This window comes from Schistocerca serialis, chromosome 3, assembly GCF_023864345.2.
Source record: "Schistocerca serialis cubense isolate TAMUIC-IGC-003099 chromosome 3, iqSchSeri2.2, whole genome shotgun sequence".
Taxonomy (NCBI): domain Eukaryota; kingdom Metazoa; phylum Arthropoda; class Insecta; order Orthoptera; family Acrididae; genus Schistocerca; species Schistocerca serialis.
Window position 1 is genome coordinate 219,277,181 of NC_064640.1, and position 21,301 is coordinate 219,298,481.

The 21,301-nt window shown below is 39.3% G+C and overlaps 1 protein-coding gene across 2 annotated transcripts in view; it reads right to left on the reverse strand.

The window, feature by feature from the left end:
* LOC126469953 (ribonucleoprotein PTB-binding 1-like) overlaps positions 1 to 21,301 on the reverse strand; it is a 367,627-nt gene that overhangs the window by 7,137 nt on the left and 339,189 nt on the right. For both annotated transcript variants that reach the window (XM_050097363.1, XM_050097362.1), the window contains exons 3-6: positions 13,934 to 14,181; positions 10,937 to 11,119; positions 7,909 to 8,002; positions 6,498 to 6,934 (exon numbers count right to left, since the gene is read on the reverse strand). In XM_050097363.1, the coding sequence (XP_049953320.1) occupies positions 6,498 to 6,934; positions 7,909 to 8,002; positions 10,937 to 11,119; positions 13,934 to 14,181 (962 nt within the window). The remainder of the gene's footprint in view (positions 1 to 6,497; positions 6,935 to 7,908; positions 8,003 to 10,936; positions 11,120 to 13,933; positions 14,182 to 21,301) is intronic.

Sequence of the window (21,301 nt, forward strand, 5' to 3'; positions counted from 1 at the left end):
TGGTACTTAGAGACACTTGACCATATTCAGATGCTTTACTGTTTCAGGATGGTAACTTGAGTTTCATTTTCAATGGTTCTGCTCACTCAGGATGACCTTCATTGATCACTGGTGTAATATCACTGCTGTACAGCAACTAGTCCAGGAAGCTCAGTGTGTGTTGTACTGTAAGATACAGAAATCTTTAAAGTGCCTTATCTGTCTGCCTGAACAGTACTTTCACATGCAAAAACTAACTTCATTATGGCAATGTTCCAACCAAGACAGAGAACAAACTGTGTGTGAAAAATAGCACACATACCAGAAAGATAGTCTAAAAATGCCTGGCTATCAAAAAGGGAACATTTCTTGGTTTCACAGCAAAGGGTGCTGAAATGTTCGGTTGTCAGAGAAATAATAAAAAGAGCTAGAAGTGATATGAGAAAGTTGCAAAGAAACTCTGAACAGTCTGGCCAAGACTGAAACCTGAGAATGCTCCGGTGCAATAAGCATGGGATGATTAATGTGTCCAACTACCAAAGGGCATTCACATGAAACAATTTCACAAGGAGTTTGAGTGCATGGTGATACATTGATAGCAGAGAACTATTTTGAAAATGTAAAACATACGTAATTACACTGTAAAACACTCCTGTACACTTGACATACTGTACCTGAATGTTTAAATTTGCGTGTACCCTGGTTTAAACAGTTATGTGTAATTTTTTTTTTTAACCAGCATGGTATTTAATTTTATTTTCTCTTTGACTTGCTGATATTGTGTTGCTTTGGAAATGTAAAATATGAGAAAAACTATGGCATGAGGACACGAAATTACTCATCAAACAGCAGTACTTTTGAACTACAAATATTCACATAAATGAGGTGTTGAACACTGTAATTCAACATTTGAATTTACACTTGGCATCAGATGTCACAACACTGCTGTTATCTCCCTCAGCCCTCCAGGCTGAATGGCATCCCAGTGTAGAGAGTGAGCATATATGTGGATTCCGACTGACAGAATACAGACCTGACAGCTGACCTATTGTTGAACATCTTTATTATCCTATCCACTTGCCAGTGCTGCTTTTATGCAGTAGTTGGGTGGCTTATATACCACTGAGAAAAATTTTTATTTCTGTTTCCATAATCAATGTCCATCAATTCATTCTCTTCTTCCATTACATGCTGTGCCAACTTTTCATCCCTCCAACAATACCATACGAGCTCTCCAACAATACCATATGAGCTTTTTTTTCAGTTATTCCATGGAACTTAAGATAAGTTTTCTGCTCTATCATTCAAACTTGATGATATTTTAGTATGGCTTTACTGCTCAATGTTTACCATAATGTGTTACTTTCACTAATATATGTGGTAGGTCTCCCCATTTCTGTTTGCTGCACTTATATATCCACAGCTTGTGGTGTAGCGGTCAGCATCGCTGCCTCTAGATCTTGAGGTCTGGGGTCCGATTTCTGGCAGCACATAGGTTTTCTTCATTTGGGGGCTGGGTTCCGTGTTGTCCTATTAATTTCATCTCACCTTCACTGACAAGTAAATCGTTGAAATGGCATCAAATACAAAGACGTGCACCAAATGGTTGAACAACAGACGGCCTCTCTCAGCCAATAATGCCATATGATAATTTCAGTTTTTCTACATGTACATTACTTTCTTTGAAATTTCTTCTTGTTTCCAACCCTTTTCACCTTCACTCCCTTAACTTTCACCACTTATTCCATCTTCTCACAGCCTACTATTATCTAATTTTAACATTAAATCTTTCACATTTTCTGTCCCCATCTGTAGCAACTAGACAAAATATTTTCATCTTATTAATATAACTGGGAGGTTCCATTACAGCAGTATCTGAAAGAAAGAGTGTAAATGGCACAAAGTATTGTGTTTTTTATATATTAAAGCAGCTCTTTGCCACATTCCTCTTGAAACATGCATAATGCCTCATCCTGATGTAAGAAGTATTGGAAACTATTGAAACACTGATACATGACAAAGATTCCATCTAGTATTGGGAAGATGATGGGAAACTGTTAATGAAAAAGATACTGGTGAAAGATTTTATTTTATTTTATTTACTTTTTTACACTGAACCATAGCATAGCACATGATATAATGTGAGACTACTTGTTTCCATGAAGAGTGTTATGTATGATCTTAAATGAGTACCATAGCATGCATTCAAAAGAAGACCAAAAAATAAAATTTGCGCTTCTTTTGCATTTGGGGAAGTGCAACAGTAAGATAGTTGAAGCACAAGAACTTCCCTTAAATTTCACATCTCTGACTTTTTTGCCAAAAGTTTGAAAGACTTTGGTTATATGGTAATGAAAGCTTGTTCTTTTTTCAAGCAAGTCCCTGTTAAAGTATTAGGGTGCAATATTAGTCTAAGTTATTTCATAAGACCATACATGCCTTCAATGGAGGAACATGATGGGAAACTACATGCTACATGCAATTTCTTTTTGTACCATTGCACAGTGGTGCCATTCTTGCCAGCAGGTTGTATCTCAAGAAACATTAGTTCTGAATTTCCTACTGTTTCTCATGAAACATTAATTGACCCACATTAATTTGGATTAACAGTTAAGTAATATCATTTAAGTGGAATGATTTGGACTATAACATTTGATTCTTTTCCAAAACCTACAAAATTGCTGAACAATCTTCAATTTGGCGATACTCAAAATAAATATGCCAGCTGCTTTAGGACGAGTCTAGGTTTTGCGAATTTTCAGAAAGAATTTCACAGTTTCCAATTTTTTTTTAAAAAAAGATCAGAAATGTTTTCATGTTATTTACATGGCAGAAATAACAGTAACAATGTATTCATAAGTAAGCATAACTGCAATGGAAAAACTCCAGCAACAAGTCCAGTGTACCAGACACACTACCATTACTCCAGAGCATAGGTGTAATTAGATTGAGTATAAGAGACATCACAGTGGTTAAGGCACTAAACTCAGATTTGAGAGGAGCAGAGTATAAATCCCTGACTGATCATCCAAATTCAAATATTAAGTAGCTTCTCTAAATCAGTTTTGGTGAACGCGGATATGGTTCCTTTGGAAGATCCACAATCAACTTCCTGCCTATCCTTGTCAAATCCAAGTATGCGTACAGTCTCTAATGACCTTGCAATCAACAGATGGTTAAATCCCAATCTCCCTTGCTTTACAAGTTGTTGGTGTTGTGGTATTCATTCCAAAGGCTGGTTTGATGCAGCTTTCCATACTATCCCGTGCAAGCCTCTTCACTTCCGAATAACTACTGCAACCTGTATCAATTTGGATATGTAATCATCACTGTCTCTCTACAATTGTTCCCCTACACATCCTCCCCCCTCACCGCAGCAACAAACTGATAATTCCTTGATGCCTCAGAATGTGTCCTCTCAACTAACCCTTTCTTTTAGTCAATTTGCACCATAAATTTCTTTTCTCCACAATTCAGTTCAGTACTTTCTCAATAGTTGTCCAATCTACCCATCTAATATTCAGCATTCTCCTGTAGTGCCACATTTCCAAAGCTTCTATTCTCTTCTTCTCTGAACTGCTTATCATCCATGTTTTACTTCTGTATAAAGCTTCACTGCAGACAAATACCTTCCGTACAGATTTCTAACATGTACATTTATATTTGATGTTAAATGTTTCCCTTGCTATAGCCGGTACTTTATATCTTCTCTACTTTGGCTGGAGGGGGGAGGTCAGGCTTAAACCACTGGCCAGAAGGGCAACATTCTCTTCTTCGAAATGACCTCACAGAATAATATGAAGCAAGAAGCAACATAGATAGAAATCCCAAGGAGCCTCATTGAAAGAGCAGCTTGCAGAGATTATTCCTCCACACAGTTGATTAGGTATTATATACAGTTTGTTTCATGGGGCCATAAATGAACATTTTGAGAGTGTATGAAATGTTCATCTGGAATCCAACCAAAAAGTCAAAGTAGGTAATGAATATCATCATCATTAGATGATATTATGAATTATTAGAGGAGAAGTTATAAAGAAATAAATTATGTAAATGGAATAATTAAATCACCTGCACCAGATTGGTTCTCTTAACTTCAGTCATTTGAATTTATAGTGAAGAGCTTCACTGAGACACCAATATATGAAAATTTCCAAGTAAGAAATACCTTTAACTTCTCTAATTTGTTGATGCATATCTGTATAGAATGTTAAAGATGGTCTCTGAACAAAAATACTCATGGCTTGTAAGAAGGAATGATTGTGTGAAATGATGGATCAGAATATCTTCACAATCATTTACAATATAAATACTGAATAAGAACTAAGTTTCTGATGGGATAATACTTCATATTGCACTAACATAAAGGGTGTGACAAAAAAGTATTGTCAAACTTTCAGGAACCTTTCCTGGCATGCAGAAGAAGGAAGTGTTATACATCGGTGTGGCAGAGCCGAAGTTTTGACAACTCCTTAACACATTACTGTTCAGATACACACAGGAGAAAATATATCAGCACAATATGAAACACTTTACTGAATGAAATGTCCAAAAGGCACTTTGTTAGCAAGGACACATGCATCAACCTGCCACTCCATTGAATACCTGATGTGCTGATTATCCCTGGAGAATTGCATATTGTTGCACAACATTCCACTATATGGGCACGGAAGTATGTACATCTTATGCCAGGATTCAGTACAAAGAGCTGTCAAGTGCCTCCACATATAAATTTTTAGTGGGTTTTAGGTCCAGAGTGCATAAAGGCCAAGGAATTAATTGGAGCACCTCCATCTATTCATTCACCATGGAATCTGTTATTTAGAAGCCTACAAACATTAACATGGTAATGAGGAGAAGCCCCATTGTCCATTAATTACATGTTTTAGTTCATGCTTAAAGGCAAATGCTCTAGCACAACAGATAGTGTGTTCTCTAAGAAAGCATGGTAAGTTTCTCATTGAGCCTGGGTACAATATCATATGGTGCTAACAGTCACCACCCTAACGCTGACACAAAATCTTTGTTGATGGCACGAGTGCGCAATTTTCTAAGGATCCTCAACAGCTTACATGTGCTGACTGTGAAAATTGACAATCTGTGAACAGCGCAATTGCACCAAAGTGAGGATTGATGCATTGTTGAAGGAACCATACACAGAAGTATACCTGTGCAAGAAAACCTGCTGCTGACAATGCCTGCACATGCTGTATATGGCACAGATACAGCAGGTCCTCATGTAGCACTATCCAGACAGTCATGTGGTTGACATTACTTACAATGACACTAGGGTTGTCATCTGCACGAAGAAGTTTTTTCCTCTACTGTGGTGTCCTCATACTTCTAGTACTCCCCCAATCATATGCAGTGGACTTAAATGTTATATGCTACATAAGACAAAAAGCAATTCCTTAAATGTCATCCTGTTGGGGCATCATTGTTCTGGAAATCTCTTCCATACAAACACTGAGTGCCATGGCTATTATCACCTGTTAATCTGTACAGAAGCTGGAAAATTTTATGAACTTCTTTTTCTGAAATAATGGACAAGTTGCCTAAGGTACACAAGATAGCAAATGCTCCACACAGCTTTCAGGGTAATATGTACCTATTTAGAAGATTTTACTGTGTTCTCCACAGAGAGAGAAAGGGAACTACATCACATGCTTCGACTGCTCTCTCCTGTCAATTTGCTATGTGATCCACATCAGAATTTCATTTATACTTCTAACGGTGTTTGGAAACTCATAAAACAAGAAACAGTGACATCTACTGTGTCCTGTACATAAAAAAATGACTGATTCCTTATAGTGATCTCTAATGAACATTGCAAAAAGACAGCCGTCATCAAAAGGGAACTAACATGAAAATCCCTGTCAAGTGGTCAGCTCAAGTGCCAAAACACATAAGACAGATGTAGCCAATTGAATGATACTATTCGGTAGCCGTGGCACATTGCATAATCCAGATTCCTACAGCTCAGCTCCCTGTGACTCAACTACTATGGTACACTGTAATAAAATTGTCTCCCCCTCCTCAAAACACTACAAACCAGCAGCATAAAATCTAGTTTTAACAAAAACTAACAGAAAATGCAATATAGCTACCTCTTTTTTTCAGTTGGATGACAGGATATAAGACTGGTAAGGTTCAAATGGCTCTGAGCACTATGGGACATAACTTCTGAGGTCATCAGTCCCCTAGAACTTAGAACTACTTAAACCTAACTAACCTAAGGACATCACACGCATCCATGCCCGAGGCAGGATTCGAACCCGCGAATGTAGCGGTTCCAGACTGTAGCGCCTAGAACAGCTTGGCCACCCCGGCCGGCGACGGATAAGGATCTTAAGTTTTATATTAACAGCAAAATTGTAATGAAATTAAAACTTAAAAATTTTATATTACTTATAATTTCTCTGCTCACATTTAAAACACATGAAATATCATCATTTCAGGAAACATTTGCAGCAGACTTAAATTTTCTCAAAACGTCTCTGTCAAAGCTATTATCTTACCTTTTGTGGTTGTCCAGGCTTTAGATAACCATTTTTTGGCAGCTGTGGGGTGCCAGGGGCAAACTGTGGTGGATAGTGTGGCATAGGAGGAGGTACAATAGGTATTGCTGAAGCACTACCTGAGGGAGGAGGAGGTGGTGGAGGAGGGGGAGGGGGTGGTGGTGGGGGCCCACGCTTTATTAAGTTTTGTAATGTAGCAAGCATTTGTGGGTTTCCAAGAAGTGAAGGCTGACTGCTGCCCATCTGTGCCTGCATCTGAGCTGCTAGTAGAATAACAAGAGCTGCATGTGCATTTTCTGGTGCTGGGGATTGAGCACCACTCTGTGCTGCCTTCCCTTTGCTTGTCGTATTTCCTCCTGCCGGCTTTTTGCCAGCCTCACTGCCATTTTGGAGAGCCTGAATTTGTGTCCATATTATGTTCTGCAGCGACTGTGCAACTGCAACATAACCACGTACAGCAATTAAAAAATTAAACTCTATTTCTCTAAAAGTTGCAGTTTTTATGACACTAGCACAAATTACAACTGTATAATAAACTATGATGTAAGAAACTTGCCACAAATAGTGAACAATAAACACCGAGTTTAAAGATTTTCTAGATTTTACAGAACATTTGCCGTATTCTACGTTTCAAGCTCAACTGATAAAAGCAATATAGCCCATTTAAGAGTATTACAGCTGTATATAAGATCAAAGAAATTAACAAGAAGACCAATTTAAATTATACTCTGCCATACTCCTGTAAAAATCTATTATCACCTTAGCCCTTTTTCTTTGACAACAAACACAAATAACTGGATTTGAAAGCAGATGTTGTGTTAGACAAACAGCTAAGCACACAGCTAGCATCATGACACAGTAAAAACTACAGTGATTTAACTGCAGATTCATTTCACCATAGCTTCATGATCAAAGCATATTTACCCAGTTACAATTAGAAAAGAGTCTCTAGGTCCTAACCTTACCAGTATAAATAAAATGAATTACCTTCAGCACAAAAAATAGTGTTCTCCTATCTACATGCTATGATTGAACAGTAATTAATAGTGAATTAAATCAAAAAACAGATTGTACTGTAGAGTTAGGCAGTGAAGAAATCTGAAAATTCTTGATTAACAGCAAATCAATATTTCAGCATACCAAGAGCCACACACTATACAATAACATCAGTGATGGAACTTCTGTTTTTTATAATTCTTTAGATTTTACAGTCATGAGTTATACATTGTTGCCGTCTGAAATTTATCTGAAAAGTCATGCATTATTATTATTATTATTATTATTATTATTATTTTATTATTAGCCCCAATCCAAAAAATCAGTTAATACAATAATTTATTTAGAAAGCTTTCTGGTCTCATTGCACGAGGTCTTATTTCAGCACTGATTTGAAACTTCTGAGTGTACTTACACACAGGGTTTTGTTTCGCCAAGTTCTGCAGCTGTTGAAATACTGCTGGAGCAGGTGGGTCTGGTAATAACCCAGTAGCCTTGCCTCTGTTTACCTGAAAAAAAGGCAGAATGTATTTCATACTAAATTATTATGTCATCGATAACGTGCCTTACATATGCATAAATATCTTGGACAAAAAATTAGATGACTAAACAGTTGCATGGAAGATCACTTTATTACTGTCCATATGTATTTACACTTTACTCACTGGAAGTACAGCAGGACTAAAATGTCATCCGAAGTCTTAACTATCATAATAAAGCATTGTGATGGTTGTTACATATGACAGCCTGGTATTACCTATAGAGTACTGTTCTTTGTTCACAAATTCTTGTTATATTCCACTGGATACAATGATGATCCATAATGAAATTGACTATTACTTCAGGTTTTGTTTTAGGTTACTGTAGGGAGAAAATAATGACATTCCCACGTGTATATACTTTTCTGGAGTATAAAACAAAGTTTCATGTTCTAGTTATATAATTGATTTTGCTAACTGTACATGATGTAAGCTCCTTGCAGACTATGTATGTGTGATTTTCTTTCCAGATCCTATAACCAAGCGAGGTGGCTAAGGCAGTGTTAACACACTGGACTGACATGCAGGACGAGTAGAATTTGTACACTGACTCGACATCCTGAGCTGGATTTTCTCCAAATACTGATGTGAATGCTGGGGTGGTTCCTTTGGTAAGGCCATGGCCGACTTGCTGTCCTATCATCATCTAATCCTATCCTACTTTGTACATATTTATACACTCCTGGAAATGGAAAAAAGAACACATTGACACCGGTGTGTCAGACCCACCATACTTGCTCCGGACACTGCGAGAGGGCTGTACAAGCAATGATCACACGCACGGCACAGCGGACACACCAGGAACCGCGGTGTTGGCCGTCGAATGGCGCTAGCTGCGCAGCATTTGTGCACCGCCGCCGTCAGTGTCAGCCAGTTTGCCGTGGCATACGGAGCTCCATCGCAGTCTTTAACACTGGTAGCATGCCGCGACAGCGTGGACGTGAACTGTATGTGCAGTTGACGGACTTTGAGCGAGGGCGTATAGTGGGCATGCGGGAGGCCGGGTGGACGTACCGCCGAATTGCTCAACACGTGGGGCGTGAGGTCTCCACAGTACATCGATGTTGTCGCCAGTGGTCGGCGGAAGGTGCACGTGCCCGTCGACCTGGGACCGGACCGCAGCGACGCACGGATGCACGCCAAGACCGTAGGATCCTACGCAGTGCCGTAGGGGTCCGCACTGCCACTTCCCAGCAAATTAGGGACACTGTTGCTCCTGGGGTATCGGCGAGGACCATTCGCAACCGTCTCCATGAAGCTGGGCTACGGTCCCGCACACCGTTAGGCCGTCTTCCGCTCATGCCCCAACATCGTGCAGCCCGCCTCCAGTGGTGTCGCGACAGGCGTGAATGGAGGGACGAATGGAGACGTGTCGTCTTCAGCGATGAGAGTCGCTTCTGCCTTGGTGCCAATGATGGTCGTATGCGTGTTTGGCGCCGTTCAGGTGAGCGCCACAATCAGGACTGCATACGACCGAGGCACACAGGACCAACACCCGGCATCATGGTGTGGGGAGCGATCTCCTACACTGGCCGTACACCACTGGTGATCGTCGAGGGGACACTGAATAGTGCACGGTACATCCAAACCGTCATCGAACCCATCGTTCTACCATTCCTAGACCGGCAAGGGAACTTGCTGTTCCAACAGGACAATGCACGTCCGCTTGTATCCCGTGCCACCCAACGTGCTCTAGAAGGTGTAAGTCAACTACCCTGGCCAGCAAGATCTCCGGATCTGTCCCCCATTGAGCATGTTTGGGACTGGATGAAGCGTCGTCTCACGCGGTCTGCACGTCCAGCACGAACGCTGGTCGAACTGAGGCGCCAGGTGGAAATGGCATGGCAAGCCGTTCCACAGGACTACATCCAGCATCTCTACGATCGTCTCCATGGGAGAATAGCAGCCTGCATTGCTGCGAAAGGTGGATATACACTGTACTAGTGCCGACATTGTGCATGCTCTGTTGCCTGTGTCTATGTGCCTGTGGTTCTGTCAGTGTGATCATGTGATGTATCTGACCCCAGGAATGTGTCAATAAAGTTTCCCCTTCCTGGGACAATGAATTCACGGTGTTCTTATTTCAATTTCGAGGAGTGTATATGTATACATTATTTATATAAAATATGTGATGTGTCCTATACTGTTGACAGAGTGGTCAAAGTAAAAAAAATAAAATAGACAAATGAGTCTCATATCCATGTGCTTCCATTTAGCTGAAACAGATAGTGTGCCATAACACAGCAGAACGAATTTGAGTGATATCAGTGTATCTGATCACTAAAAAAGCTTTCAATGAAAGCTAAAACACTTTTTTTAGGAAAACTATATAATTTTTTAATACAATTGCACCTGTGACAGCTTAATGATAAACACCAGTTTTCATTTAATTCCTACACCGAGCTGCTTCTGAACGCCATCTATGGCATGTGATGGTCACAGTAAAGTCATGGGCCTCTTGTGATCAATGGCACGAAACAAAATTAATACTACATTTTATTGTTGAAGACTGACCACACGTATCTGACTGACAAATATTAGCATTTAACCTTTTTTATTTTTAATAGTGATGGGGGAGGAGGAGGAGCAGTTATTAGTACCCTTACTAAAACTTTCCAGGACAAACTTAATTAAAATTTTTAGAAGCCAAAATTAAAATCATAGAATCTTTAACATGTCACTCACAATAGTTCACTGCATTGTTGTTGGTAACTGCATTGTAAAACAAATAGCCAGTGAGTTACATCACTCATTCATAATAACAGGACATTTCATGGTCTTACAAATTTAAAACTAAATGCCTTAAACATTTAAGTCAGTTACCTAAACCACTTTGACTATTCATACATTCACTGCAAATTTAAAAGAAGATAAATTTCCATGTATCTGGCACAATTAACTTACTGATTCATTAAGCAGCTTTAGATAAAGATTTATAGCACGAACACCGGGGATGTAGTAACTTATTCTGATGCACTGTCCTCTCAGATTGTACCCATTGAGAGAAACCTGTGCTGCTTCTGCATCTTCACTAGTACTATACTCAACCAATCCCCAGTCCTGGGGACACCCATTTTTAAGGGCAATCTGAAAGAAACAATTTTACACAGAATTAAGGGAATTTAATATAAACTAGAAAATTACATAAAGTACATATAATAATAGAACAGGATGAAAGAGCTCCTTTTTGCTATTCTTGATGTAACAAAAGGAACACATACCCAGCAGAAAAGAATATATTTATCTATGAATACGTGCTGTCTATCAGAAGAATACTAATGGTAACAAGGGTCACAGTCACAACATTTATGAAGAATTGATAATTTGTTATTCAACTGAGAAAATAAACTTGAACAAGAATTAATATGTCGACTGAAAATTTATCTGGATTTGGCATGAATGAGAATCATTCACTTGCCTTTCACTGTTTCTCATGGTCCAATTACCCCCCTGTTAGCATTATTTTTCTGTCGACCATTGAAGGTAGTGAAATGTTTGGGTAAAAATCTCTTTTTCAGAGTTGTAAATTACATTTATTTACATTATTTGAAAATTATCATACCTCTAGTTCTCATTATTGGGGTGTTAATACTTCATGTTCAATAGTAATGCTTTCTACTGGTAGTAGGGGCACTCACTGAATCTAAAGTTCAGCTAACACATCAGTTTACATGCTATGTTCTGTCATATCTACCCATTTAGCAAACAGAAAATTAATTTTAAAACAAATACCCTCTCCAAGAACTGGCAGAAAGCTCCATAATAGGGAATGTCACAGTGATAACTTGTGATCAGTAAATGAATATAGTATCTTATATACCTCATATTTTGGAGGACATCTCAATGAATTATGAACTCTACCTGAAAGTTCACAAAATTTGAATTTTTCACACAAATAGTTACAAATACATGCAAACACTTACAGATGTGGTCTCTGCTACCTGGTCAGTAAGCAAGCAGTTGCCGATTTGTGCCACTGGGATTATGTTCTGTGTTTCTCTAACTTTTTAATTATGTGATATGCTTGAAAGAACAGTGAGCTCACATAAAATGGCTTTTATAAACTTGATAAAACTGTTGCAGGATGCCAAGAAAAGGAAAAAGCTAGGTTTTAGTGAAAATGCTTCACACAAGGCTCTAATTTTTGACTGACATATTGATATTGAAAGTACTTAACATCATATGTTGATCTTTCTACATCTACATGACTACTCTGCAATTCACATTTAAGTGCTTGGCAGAGGGTTCGTTGAACCACAATCATACTATCTCTCTACCATTCCACTCCCGAACAGCGCGCGGGAAAAACGAACACCTAAACCTTTCTGTTCGAGCTCTGACTTCTCTTATTTTATTTTGATGATCATTCCTACCTATGTAGGTTGGGCTCAACAAAATATTTTCGCATTTGGAAGAGAAAGTTGGTGACTGAAATTTCGTAAGTAGATCTCACCGCGACGAAAAGGAAAAGATTACAAGCCATCCACAATCTTTGAACTATATTCATAATGCGCGACTGTGTATGTCAACAAAATACATTAGAGTAACTGAACACAGAGAGACTTAGACCACAGCTTTTATCATGACTGCCGGATGATCAAAAACAGTGGGAGTATGAAAATACCATTAAATTTTAACACAGCAGCCCCCTCCCTTGTTCCCAAACCACAAAGCTGCTGCTTATCCAAAGCCTATTCACTTTTTCTCTTCTTCCTCTTGGATATCAATCACGTTATAGAACACAATGCTTGATTTTCAGTATGAAGCAATTTCTCTTGAAATCAGAAAAATGAAATCATTTGTGTAAGGCACATTTGCATACTGACACAAAATAAATGAATCATATAATAAGAAAAGTAATATGTGTATACATGCAAATTCATTCCAAGAAGCACCTTTGCAATGCAATATAGACACACAGCTGTCACCAGCTGAAAGATTGACTTCAACAAAACAGGCTCCATGTGTTTTTCAAAAACATATAAAGACGTATAAAAATGACAGTGTAAACCACAGAAATATAGACACAATTAATTGACGAGAATATGAACAGAAAAAAGTGATGTATCACACTGCAAAGGAAAATATATTATTAGAGTTATCACAGCATATAAAATAATAAATAAAAACGTGGAATTATGTAAGCCTGTGACTAAACTAACATATATGTTTCAGTCTGATGTGAGTACTTAATAAACTGGATAAATAATCCTGCCAACAACCATTTATGTAGTTTATGAAACTGTTGCTGCTGACAATTGCTGCTGACAGGTAAGGTTACCTAATTTAACTCCTTTAGTAATTAGTGTGTGTTTTTTTCCCTTCTTCAAAAAGTAGTTTTTACATTCATTGTAGAAAAAAAGTTGATTAGAAATAATATCATCATCCAGATGCATGAATGCAGTATGATAATTCTTCACAAGGCAGCATACAGATCTACATGGAATGCAACTGTCTTCCACTGGCCTCAGAATGTGCTCTTAAATTCAATTATGGAGAAAATATCAGTTAAGATGGTATGTGGACCACAGTATAAGTTGACATTTTTAACATAAACAAAGGATTATCTCGAGGAATGTTGTATTGCATACCCTCTTCAGTGTCAAAATATTAATCATTAATAACCATATCAGAAATAAAACTTTTTGTCAACTATAAGAAGGTGAGCTGCTAAGACATATTAGAAGTTTCTGAACAACTCAGAAATAAAGAATTTGAATTTATTTAACGTATTTGGTCATTATACAGTAAGTTTAGAAACTATAATCATTCATAAAAAGGCTGTAACGAGTTTTTTTGCTATGTAATACAAAGCCTAAAAGAAAGGCCAACAAATCTGCTTCTGATGATGCCATTTGCCTGTCACTGTGAAGCTTAATGATGATCAACTGTAAAACTTACCTGACAATATGGAGGGCTCACTACAGAGCTGAATATCTTCCGAAATTCCCCCATGTCTCTGAAGTCTTTGGGCAGTCTGTCCACATATAGGCACTTCGAGTGGAGGGACTCGAATGTGACATGACTTGAGTCCAACCAGTCACAACATAATACCCAGCTATCCACTTCTTTCCCATCAAGCATATTTTTTGCTTGCATTGCAGCTTCTTTTGTGCTGTATTCAACAAATCCATAGCCCTTTGTTTCACCTAGAGAGGAAAGTATTATTAGTTTCAATAATTATGGAAACTGCAAGTGCTTCTCAGGAAATATTGAAACATTCTATGTATATGTATTTTTTTTCACATTACACTTATTTGACACACAACAGAACCACACACTATGTGAAAGTACCATTATGTGTTCTTTAAATGTCTCAGTATATAACAGCCATCATATTTTAATGGACTACGACAAATAGAGAACACACAGTTAAGAATACATATTAAACATAAATTTATAGTGCTTACTTCAACATTCCAGAATCAGACTGAATATAATTTCTAGTTATTAGAACTTCAGACAATTACCATCACCAATTAATAGCTTTCAATGCGCAAGTATTTCATTTGACTTACAGCTTAACATCATGTGAGTGATGAAGTATTTAGAGATGGAGCGCAATCCGGTATTGAGGAAGGAAGTGGCCATCCCCTTTTCAAAGGGGCCATCCAAATATTTGCCTTAAATGATTTCAGGAAACCACAGAACACCTCAATGTATATGCCGGATGAGGACACAAGCCTATATAGTAACAACTGTGCCACCTGCCTCAGTCATTTGAGATTGAAATGTAACATTTGTAATGGCTTATTAACACAAATGCTCATCTCTTGCACATATGGGACAAAATCGACAGATATAAAGGCAATTTCTGGAGAACCCCAAGGGAGTAATAGAGGGCCATTACTGTCATACAATATGAATAACATTTGGAGCCCTATGAAGGTTTTAGAGGTGGTGATGTTGTCTACTGATAGATGGCAATGCAGAAGACTGTAGTGATATGCAAGAAGACCTGCAGTGGATTAATGATTGATGCAGGGGCTCACAGTTGATCCCAAATGGAAATAAATGTAACATTGTTCATTCACACAAACAGAGATTTATTACTGTTAAGTTACACTATTTGTGAAAATGTACTGGTAATGGTAACTTGTTCAACTGATCTTTGAGTAAAATTGTCAGAACCAAAAAATTACCAAAATTAGAGCTCATAAAGAAGTTTGGAGAGTGGTGAGAGACACCCCCACCACCATACACAGTAAGACAGTTTGTGGAGTATAAATGTAGATCTAGACACAGGTTCCTCTTAGGTATTACGATAGAATTTCTGAAGCACTCAGTGAGTTTCACAACATTACTGAAATCTGCGATGATCTGAAGAGAGCTTGTTGGGACCCTGTGACTCTTCAACATCTCTTCTCTGTTGGCATCACGCTTTCAAAATGGGCGGGAAACGGGAAATGCTGAATGGCACGGAGCAGCAAGAGTGTCTGTTACTGCCATGACCCTGCATCTACATCGCCACTCTGCAAATCACACTGATGTGCCTGGCAGAGGCTTCATCGAACCTATATCTTTCCTTTCCGTGCGTGCTCTGATTTCCCTTATTTTATTATGATGATCGCTTCTCCCTATGTAGGTCGGCGTCAACAGAACATTTTAGCATTCGGAGGAGAAAGAAGTGATTTAAATTTTGTGAGAAGATCCCACAGCGACAAGAAACATCTTTGTTTTAATGTATATGTATTCTGTATAACGTCCGTGACACTATCTCCCCTATTTCTCGATAGTAAGGATCCCACACCGCGCAACAGTACTCTAAATGAGGATGGACAAGTGTGGTGTAGGTAGTCTCTTTAGTAGATCTGTTGTATCTTGTAATTACTCTGCCTTTGGTGTGCCTTCCCCACAACATTTTCCATATGTTGTTTGGAAGTTAAGTTGTTGTTAGTTGAATTTATGGCTTTTAGATTTGATTGAATTATCGTGCAACCGATGTTTAACTGATTACGTTAAGCACTTATGTGGATGACCTCAGACTTCTCACAACAATCAGCACAGCAGTGCCCTTATTTGTGATATATCACGTCTCAGTGTGAAACAGCTTGCACATGTCCTTAGGATATCAACTGGGAGCACTCACACAAGTTTAAAAGAATATTTGCAAATGTGTAGGATGTGTTCACAATGGATACCGGAACTGCTTACTCCAGAGCAAATGCAGCCTCTCGTCGATATGTGCCGCTATTGCAAACAATGTGTTGAGAACAAGGGCGACACTTGTTGGCAAAACATCATCACTGCTGATGAAACATGGGTGTGCTGTTATGACCCAGAGATGAAGCGGAGCAGCACAGAATGGATGCGACAAGGCCATCCCCCTACCAAGAAAAGGCACGAGCGCAAAGTCAGCCAATAACTCCATGGTCCTCACTTTTTTTTGAGTACCATAAGATGGTGTTCACTCTCACAATTTCAAGCCACACTACAGTCACTGCAAATCACTATAAGAACGTCCTGAAGCAACTGGTAAAGGATCACACCCCGAAAACAGGAAGGAACCTCACTGGACTGTGGAAGCTTCATCATGAAAATGCCAAGCCACATGCTGCTAATGCTGTTATCTCCACAGTGCCCCACCCACCTAATAGTCCCCACCTGACTCCGTGCGATTCTTTTCCTAATCCGATGGCCAAAAAAGAACTTAAGGGACGCCGGTTCGACAACGAAACCAAGGCAGTGAAAGCGCGACACTGAAGAGAACATCAAGGACTGGCTTCCTACACGTCTTTCAGGGATGGCCAAGGAGATGGAACAAGCGCACTGCATTGGGAAGGGGGTTGGGGGCTGTTTTGAGGATACAAAAGTCGGTATGAATGATTTTTTACAATAAATTGTCGTGTGAGTATCAGTGCCAATCTTTTTTGAACATCCCTTATATGAACTTCGCAAACCACTGTACAGTGCATAGCAGAGGGTACATCGTATCATTATTACCAATTTCCTTTCCTTTCCTTTCCTGTTCTTTCCTTTCCTTTCCTTTCCTTTCCTGTTCTTTCCTTTCCAAGCACAAGCACATATTGAGAGAAAACTTACTGTTCGCGCTCTAATTTCACGATCCCCACGAGACGTAAACGTCCATGGCAGCATATCGGCCGCACAGTCTTTTTCGAATAACGGTTTTCTAAATCGACTCAACAAGATTTCGCGAAAACTACGTCGTCGTTTTTCCAACGATTCCAATTTAAGTTCTCAGAGCCTTTGTTACATTTTCGAATGGGTTACACCAACCTGTTAGAATCCTAGTGTGTCTGAATTCGTTCAGTGACTATTGTCATGCCTTCTCGGATAAGGAATCCAAACCCTGGATTAATACTCCAAAAATTCGTCCCACGAACCTCTTGTACGTGACTTCCTTCACAGATGCAGAGCACTTTTCTAGAAATCTTAAAAAAAAAAATGGCTCTGAGCACTATGGGACTTAACTTCTGAGGTCATCAGTCCCCTAGACCTTAGAACTACTTAAACCTAACTAACCTAAGGTTATCACACACATCCATGCCCGAGGCAGGATTCGATCCTGCGAGCGTAGCGGTCGCGCGGTTCCAGACTGTAGCGCCTAGAACCGCTCGGCCACACCGGCCGGCCTAGAAACCTTCCACCAAGTCTTAGTCTTCCGTTTGTTTTCCCTAATAATGATTTTGTGTGGTAGTCCCACTTCACATTGCTTCTTAGTATTACGCCTAAGTACTTACACGACGTGACGTGTGCTAGATGTTCACCAGTCTTAGACACTAATACTTTCTCTCCGTTATCGGCGTTATGTTATAATAGGCACTCAAATGAAAACGAAAAATATAAGTACTGTTTATTATTTAAAAGTGATTGGCGTAAATGTGAATACATTTATCGCACTGTGAGACAAGATGTTCAGCGGCTTCTTGGAAAAATGATTGCAATTGCCTACGGAACCATGATTGTATCCGCGTGTGCACCTCTTCGTCCAAAGCAAATCGACGGTTACAAATTCTTAACAGCTCCAAAAATACGGAAATCGCTTTCTGCGTCGACACTGTGCAAAAGCTGAAGCGCGCCATCAAATCCAAACGCCCATGAATGTTGACGGACGGCATTATTCTATTGCAAGATAATGCCCGTCCACATGTTGCCTCAGTGGCAAAGTTTTGCTGGGAAGCCCTTACAGAATGTCTATTGTATAACGCAATGGGTTCTGTTAGTTAAATATTCCTCCAGCCAATCACATATCTGAAAATATCCCTACATTTTCTCCTCTGGTTTCCTTTAATCACAAAAAGCAAACGCCTGGATAGCTCCTTTCATACGGCCACTGACAACTCCTTCCCGCATTCCTGGCGAATCTACGCTAGTGCTCTATTCAGAAAGAAGAATGAAACCTAACTTCCTCCTTTACAGAGTGCAGAGAACAAGCTTCATTTCAAAGCTCATGTGTATGTACTTTGTGTCACCGTGTCCATAACAGTTCTGACGATGTTCATATACCACTGGTCTCTGAGTTCAAGTACTAATTTTATTTCTACTCTACCATTCCTTGACCGCAACAGCCAGAGATCAGTATTAGTCTGCAATTTTGTTAAGGGGCTCCGGAAAGGCTCAAAATCATGAAAAGTTCAATTTTTACTTTTTTGCGTTTTCTGAATCTGCAGACTATTACCTTTTAATAGATATATAATTTATTCAATTCCGAAGACTACAACTATTTTTAATTTTTTTTTGAAATGTGTTCTACATGGGCGTCACCCACTGTGGCGCTGTTAAACTGCTGTCAAATGGTGTTATTATTAACGTCCGTGTTCATCAGGTACATTTTAGTGATGTGAGATAAAGAATGTGTTGTGGCTAACCTGTGATGGTTCAATATATATCGCTGGTGTGATTGTCGATTGTTTCATGTTTATTTACTCTGTCGTTATCTCGAAAATATTCGTAATTAATTCTGTTTCTTGAGTCTCTGTTTTGTTGAAGTATAATAATGAGTAAAAGTAAAGTTATTAGAAATCCTCTGAAGGCTTTTAAGAAAAGGAGAAATGTTGGAAAGCCAAAGGTATGTGTTATTACTGTAAACAATAAAGATGATAACCAAGTGAGTGAACCTAACCTCTCAAGTACACCTGCCCATAGCAGTCAAAGTGGGAAAGGAAATACTTCGCAGAAGAAGCTTGGTTCAATGAGTGAAAACTATGAATGTTTTATGGGCGAATCGGATGTGAATGAATTTTTTCAAACTGTGTAAGATGTATTCATTGTAGTGAAGTTGGTCTGAAACTCTCCATAATAAAGGACGTAGGACTTGCTAGTGAAATACAACTGAAATGTGATAAGTGTTCATACATGACCACCTTTTGGAACAGTGTTGCAGTAACTGCAACTGAAGAAAATGGTAGCAAAATCTACGAACACAACAACGAGCGATGCTTGCTTTAGACAAGGAACGCCTTCGGGCTGCAGACAGGGCTGTAAAGAGTCTAGAAATACAAGCAAGAGTAAGCAGGAGGAGGAACAAGAGGAACCTGGAGGAGGAGTTTGCAGAGGATGAAGATAATCCATCCTATGGACCTGGAATGCACTAAAAAGTTAATCCAATCTTTGTCGCTCGATTCCCAAAACTTTTATTTTCTCATACTAATTACATGTTTTCTAAGGATCTCCCAAACATATTTGTTTCAGACTTTCAGTAAATGTTACGCAGTACCTTCTGCATAATTTAACACAGCCATTTTCCAAAAAACTGTATATTTTTGAATATATAAATAAAAAATTGCAAAAAAATATTGTGAATTTTCATTACAATTGAAAAAAAAATCATCTTTAATAACTGAACTAAAATTTTGTAAAATCCCTGTGTTAAGTTGTAGCCCATATTCCAATAAATAATCTGTAAAAAGTTCAACTTCCTACCTCAAATACTTTGTGAGGAAAGATGTAATTTATAAGCGTTATTTTAACATTGCAAGTATAGGGCGTTCCGGAGCCCCTTAAAGCACTTCTAGATGATCACACTGTTTTAGTGTCTGGAGATGTCCAGCACGTCGTGTTGTTCTTATTTTAGCAATATCTGTTCGTGCTAAACTCAGCTCGGTCTTTTCCCGCGCGACAGCTTGCTAACCACGGATGAAGGACAACAAGCAAATTGCATATTCCTGCAGTTCCAGAAAAGAGTTTGACAGGGGGCCCCACTTCAGACTTTTAGCTAATTTCCGAGCATACGAATAGGTTCTCAGATACGCCAGTGACTCGAAGTCTTCATTAATAGAACCCAGTATGCTGTCCTGGATCACGACTGTTCATCAGAAACACGAGTATCGTCTGGAATGTCCCAGGGAACTGTGATAGAACCGCTTTCGTTCTTTATATACATGAATGATTTAACGGATAAGGTGAGCAGCAATCTACGATTGTTTGCTGGAGGCGCTGTAGTGCACGGGAAAGTTTCGTCGTTGTGTGACTGTAGGAGGATACGGGATGGTTCAAATGGCTGTAAGCACTAATGGGACTTAACATCTGAGGTCATCAGTCCCCTAGACTTAGAACTACTTAAACCTAACTAACCTAAGGACATCACACACAGCCATATCCGAGGCATGATTCGAACGTGCGACCGTAGCGGCAGCGCGGTTCCGGACTGAAGCGCCTACAAACGCTCGGCCACAGCGGCCGGCGATACGGGATGACTTGGACAGAATTTCCATTTGGTGTGTTGAATGACGGCTTGCTCTAAATGTAGAAAAATGTAAGTTAATGCAGGTGAGTAGGAGGAACAATCCTCAGACATTCGAATACACTATTAGTGGTATGCTGCTTGACATATTCACGTCGATTAGATATCAAAGCGTAACGTTGCAAAGCGATACGAAATGGAAAGAGCAGGTAACGACGGCAGTAGGGATGACGAATGGTCGACTTTTAGATTTGATCAATACGCGATTGTTACGGAGATGCTTCGTGAACTTAAATGGGAAACCCTGGAGAGAAGGCGTTCTCTTTGCGAAACGTTGTTGAGAAACTTTCGTAAGCAGGTGTTTGCAGCTAACTGCAGAACGATTCTACTGCTGGCGTCATACATTTCGTGTAAGAAGTGCGAAGACAAAGATTAAAGGAATTAGGGCTCGCGCAGAGGCATATGGAAAGCAGTTTCTCCCTCGCTCCATTTGGGCGGGGAATAGAAAAGGAAATGACTGGCAGTTGCACAGGGTCTCCCCCCCCCCCCCCGACATACAACATACGGTGCTTTGCGGAGTGAGTTTGTGTATATATATATATATATGTAGCGTGTAAATACTATCG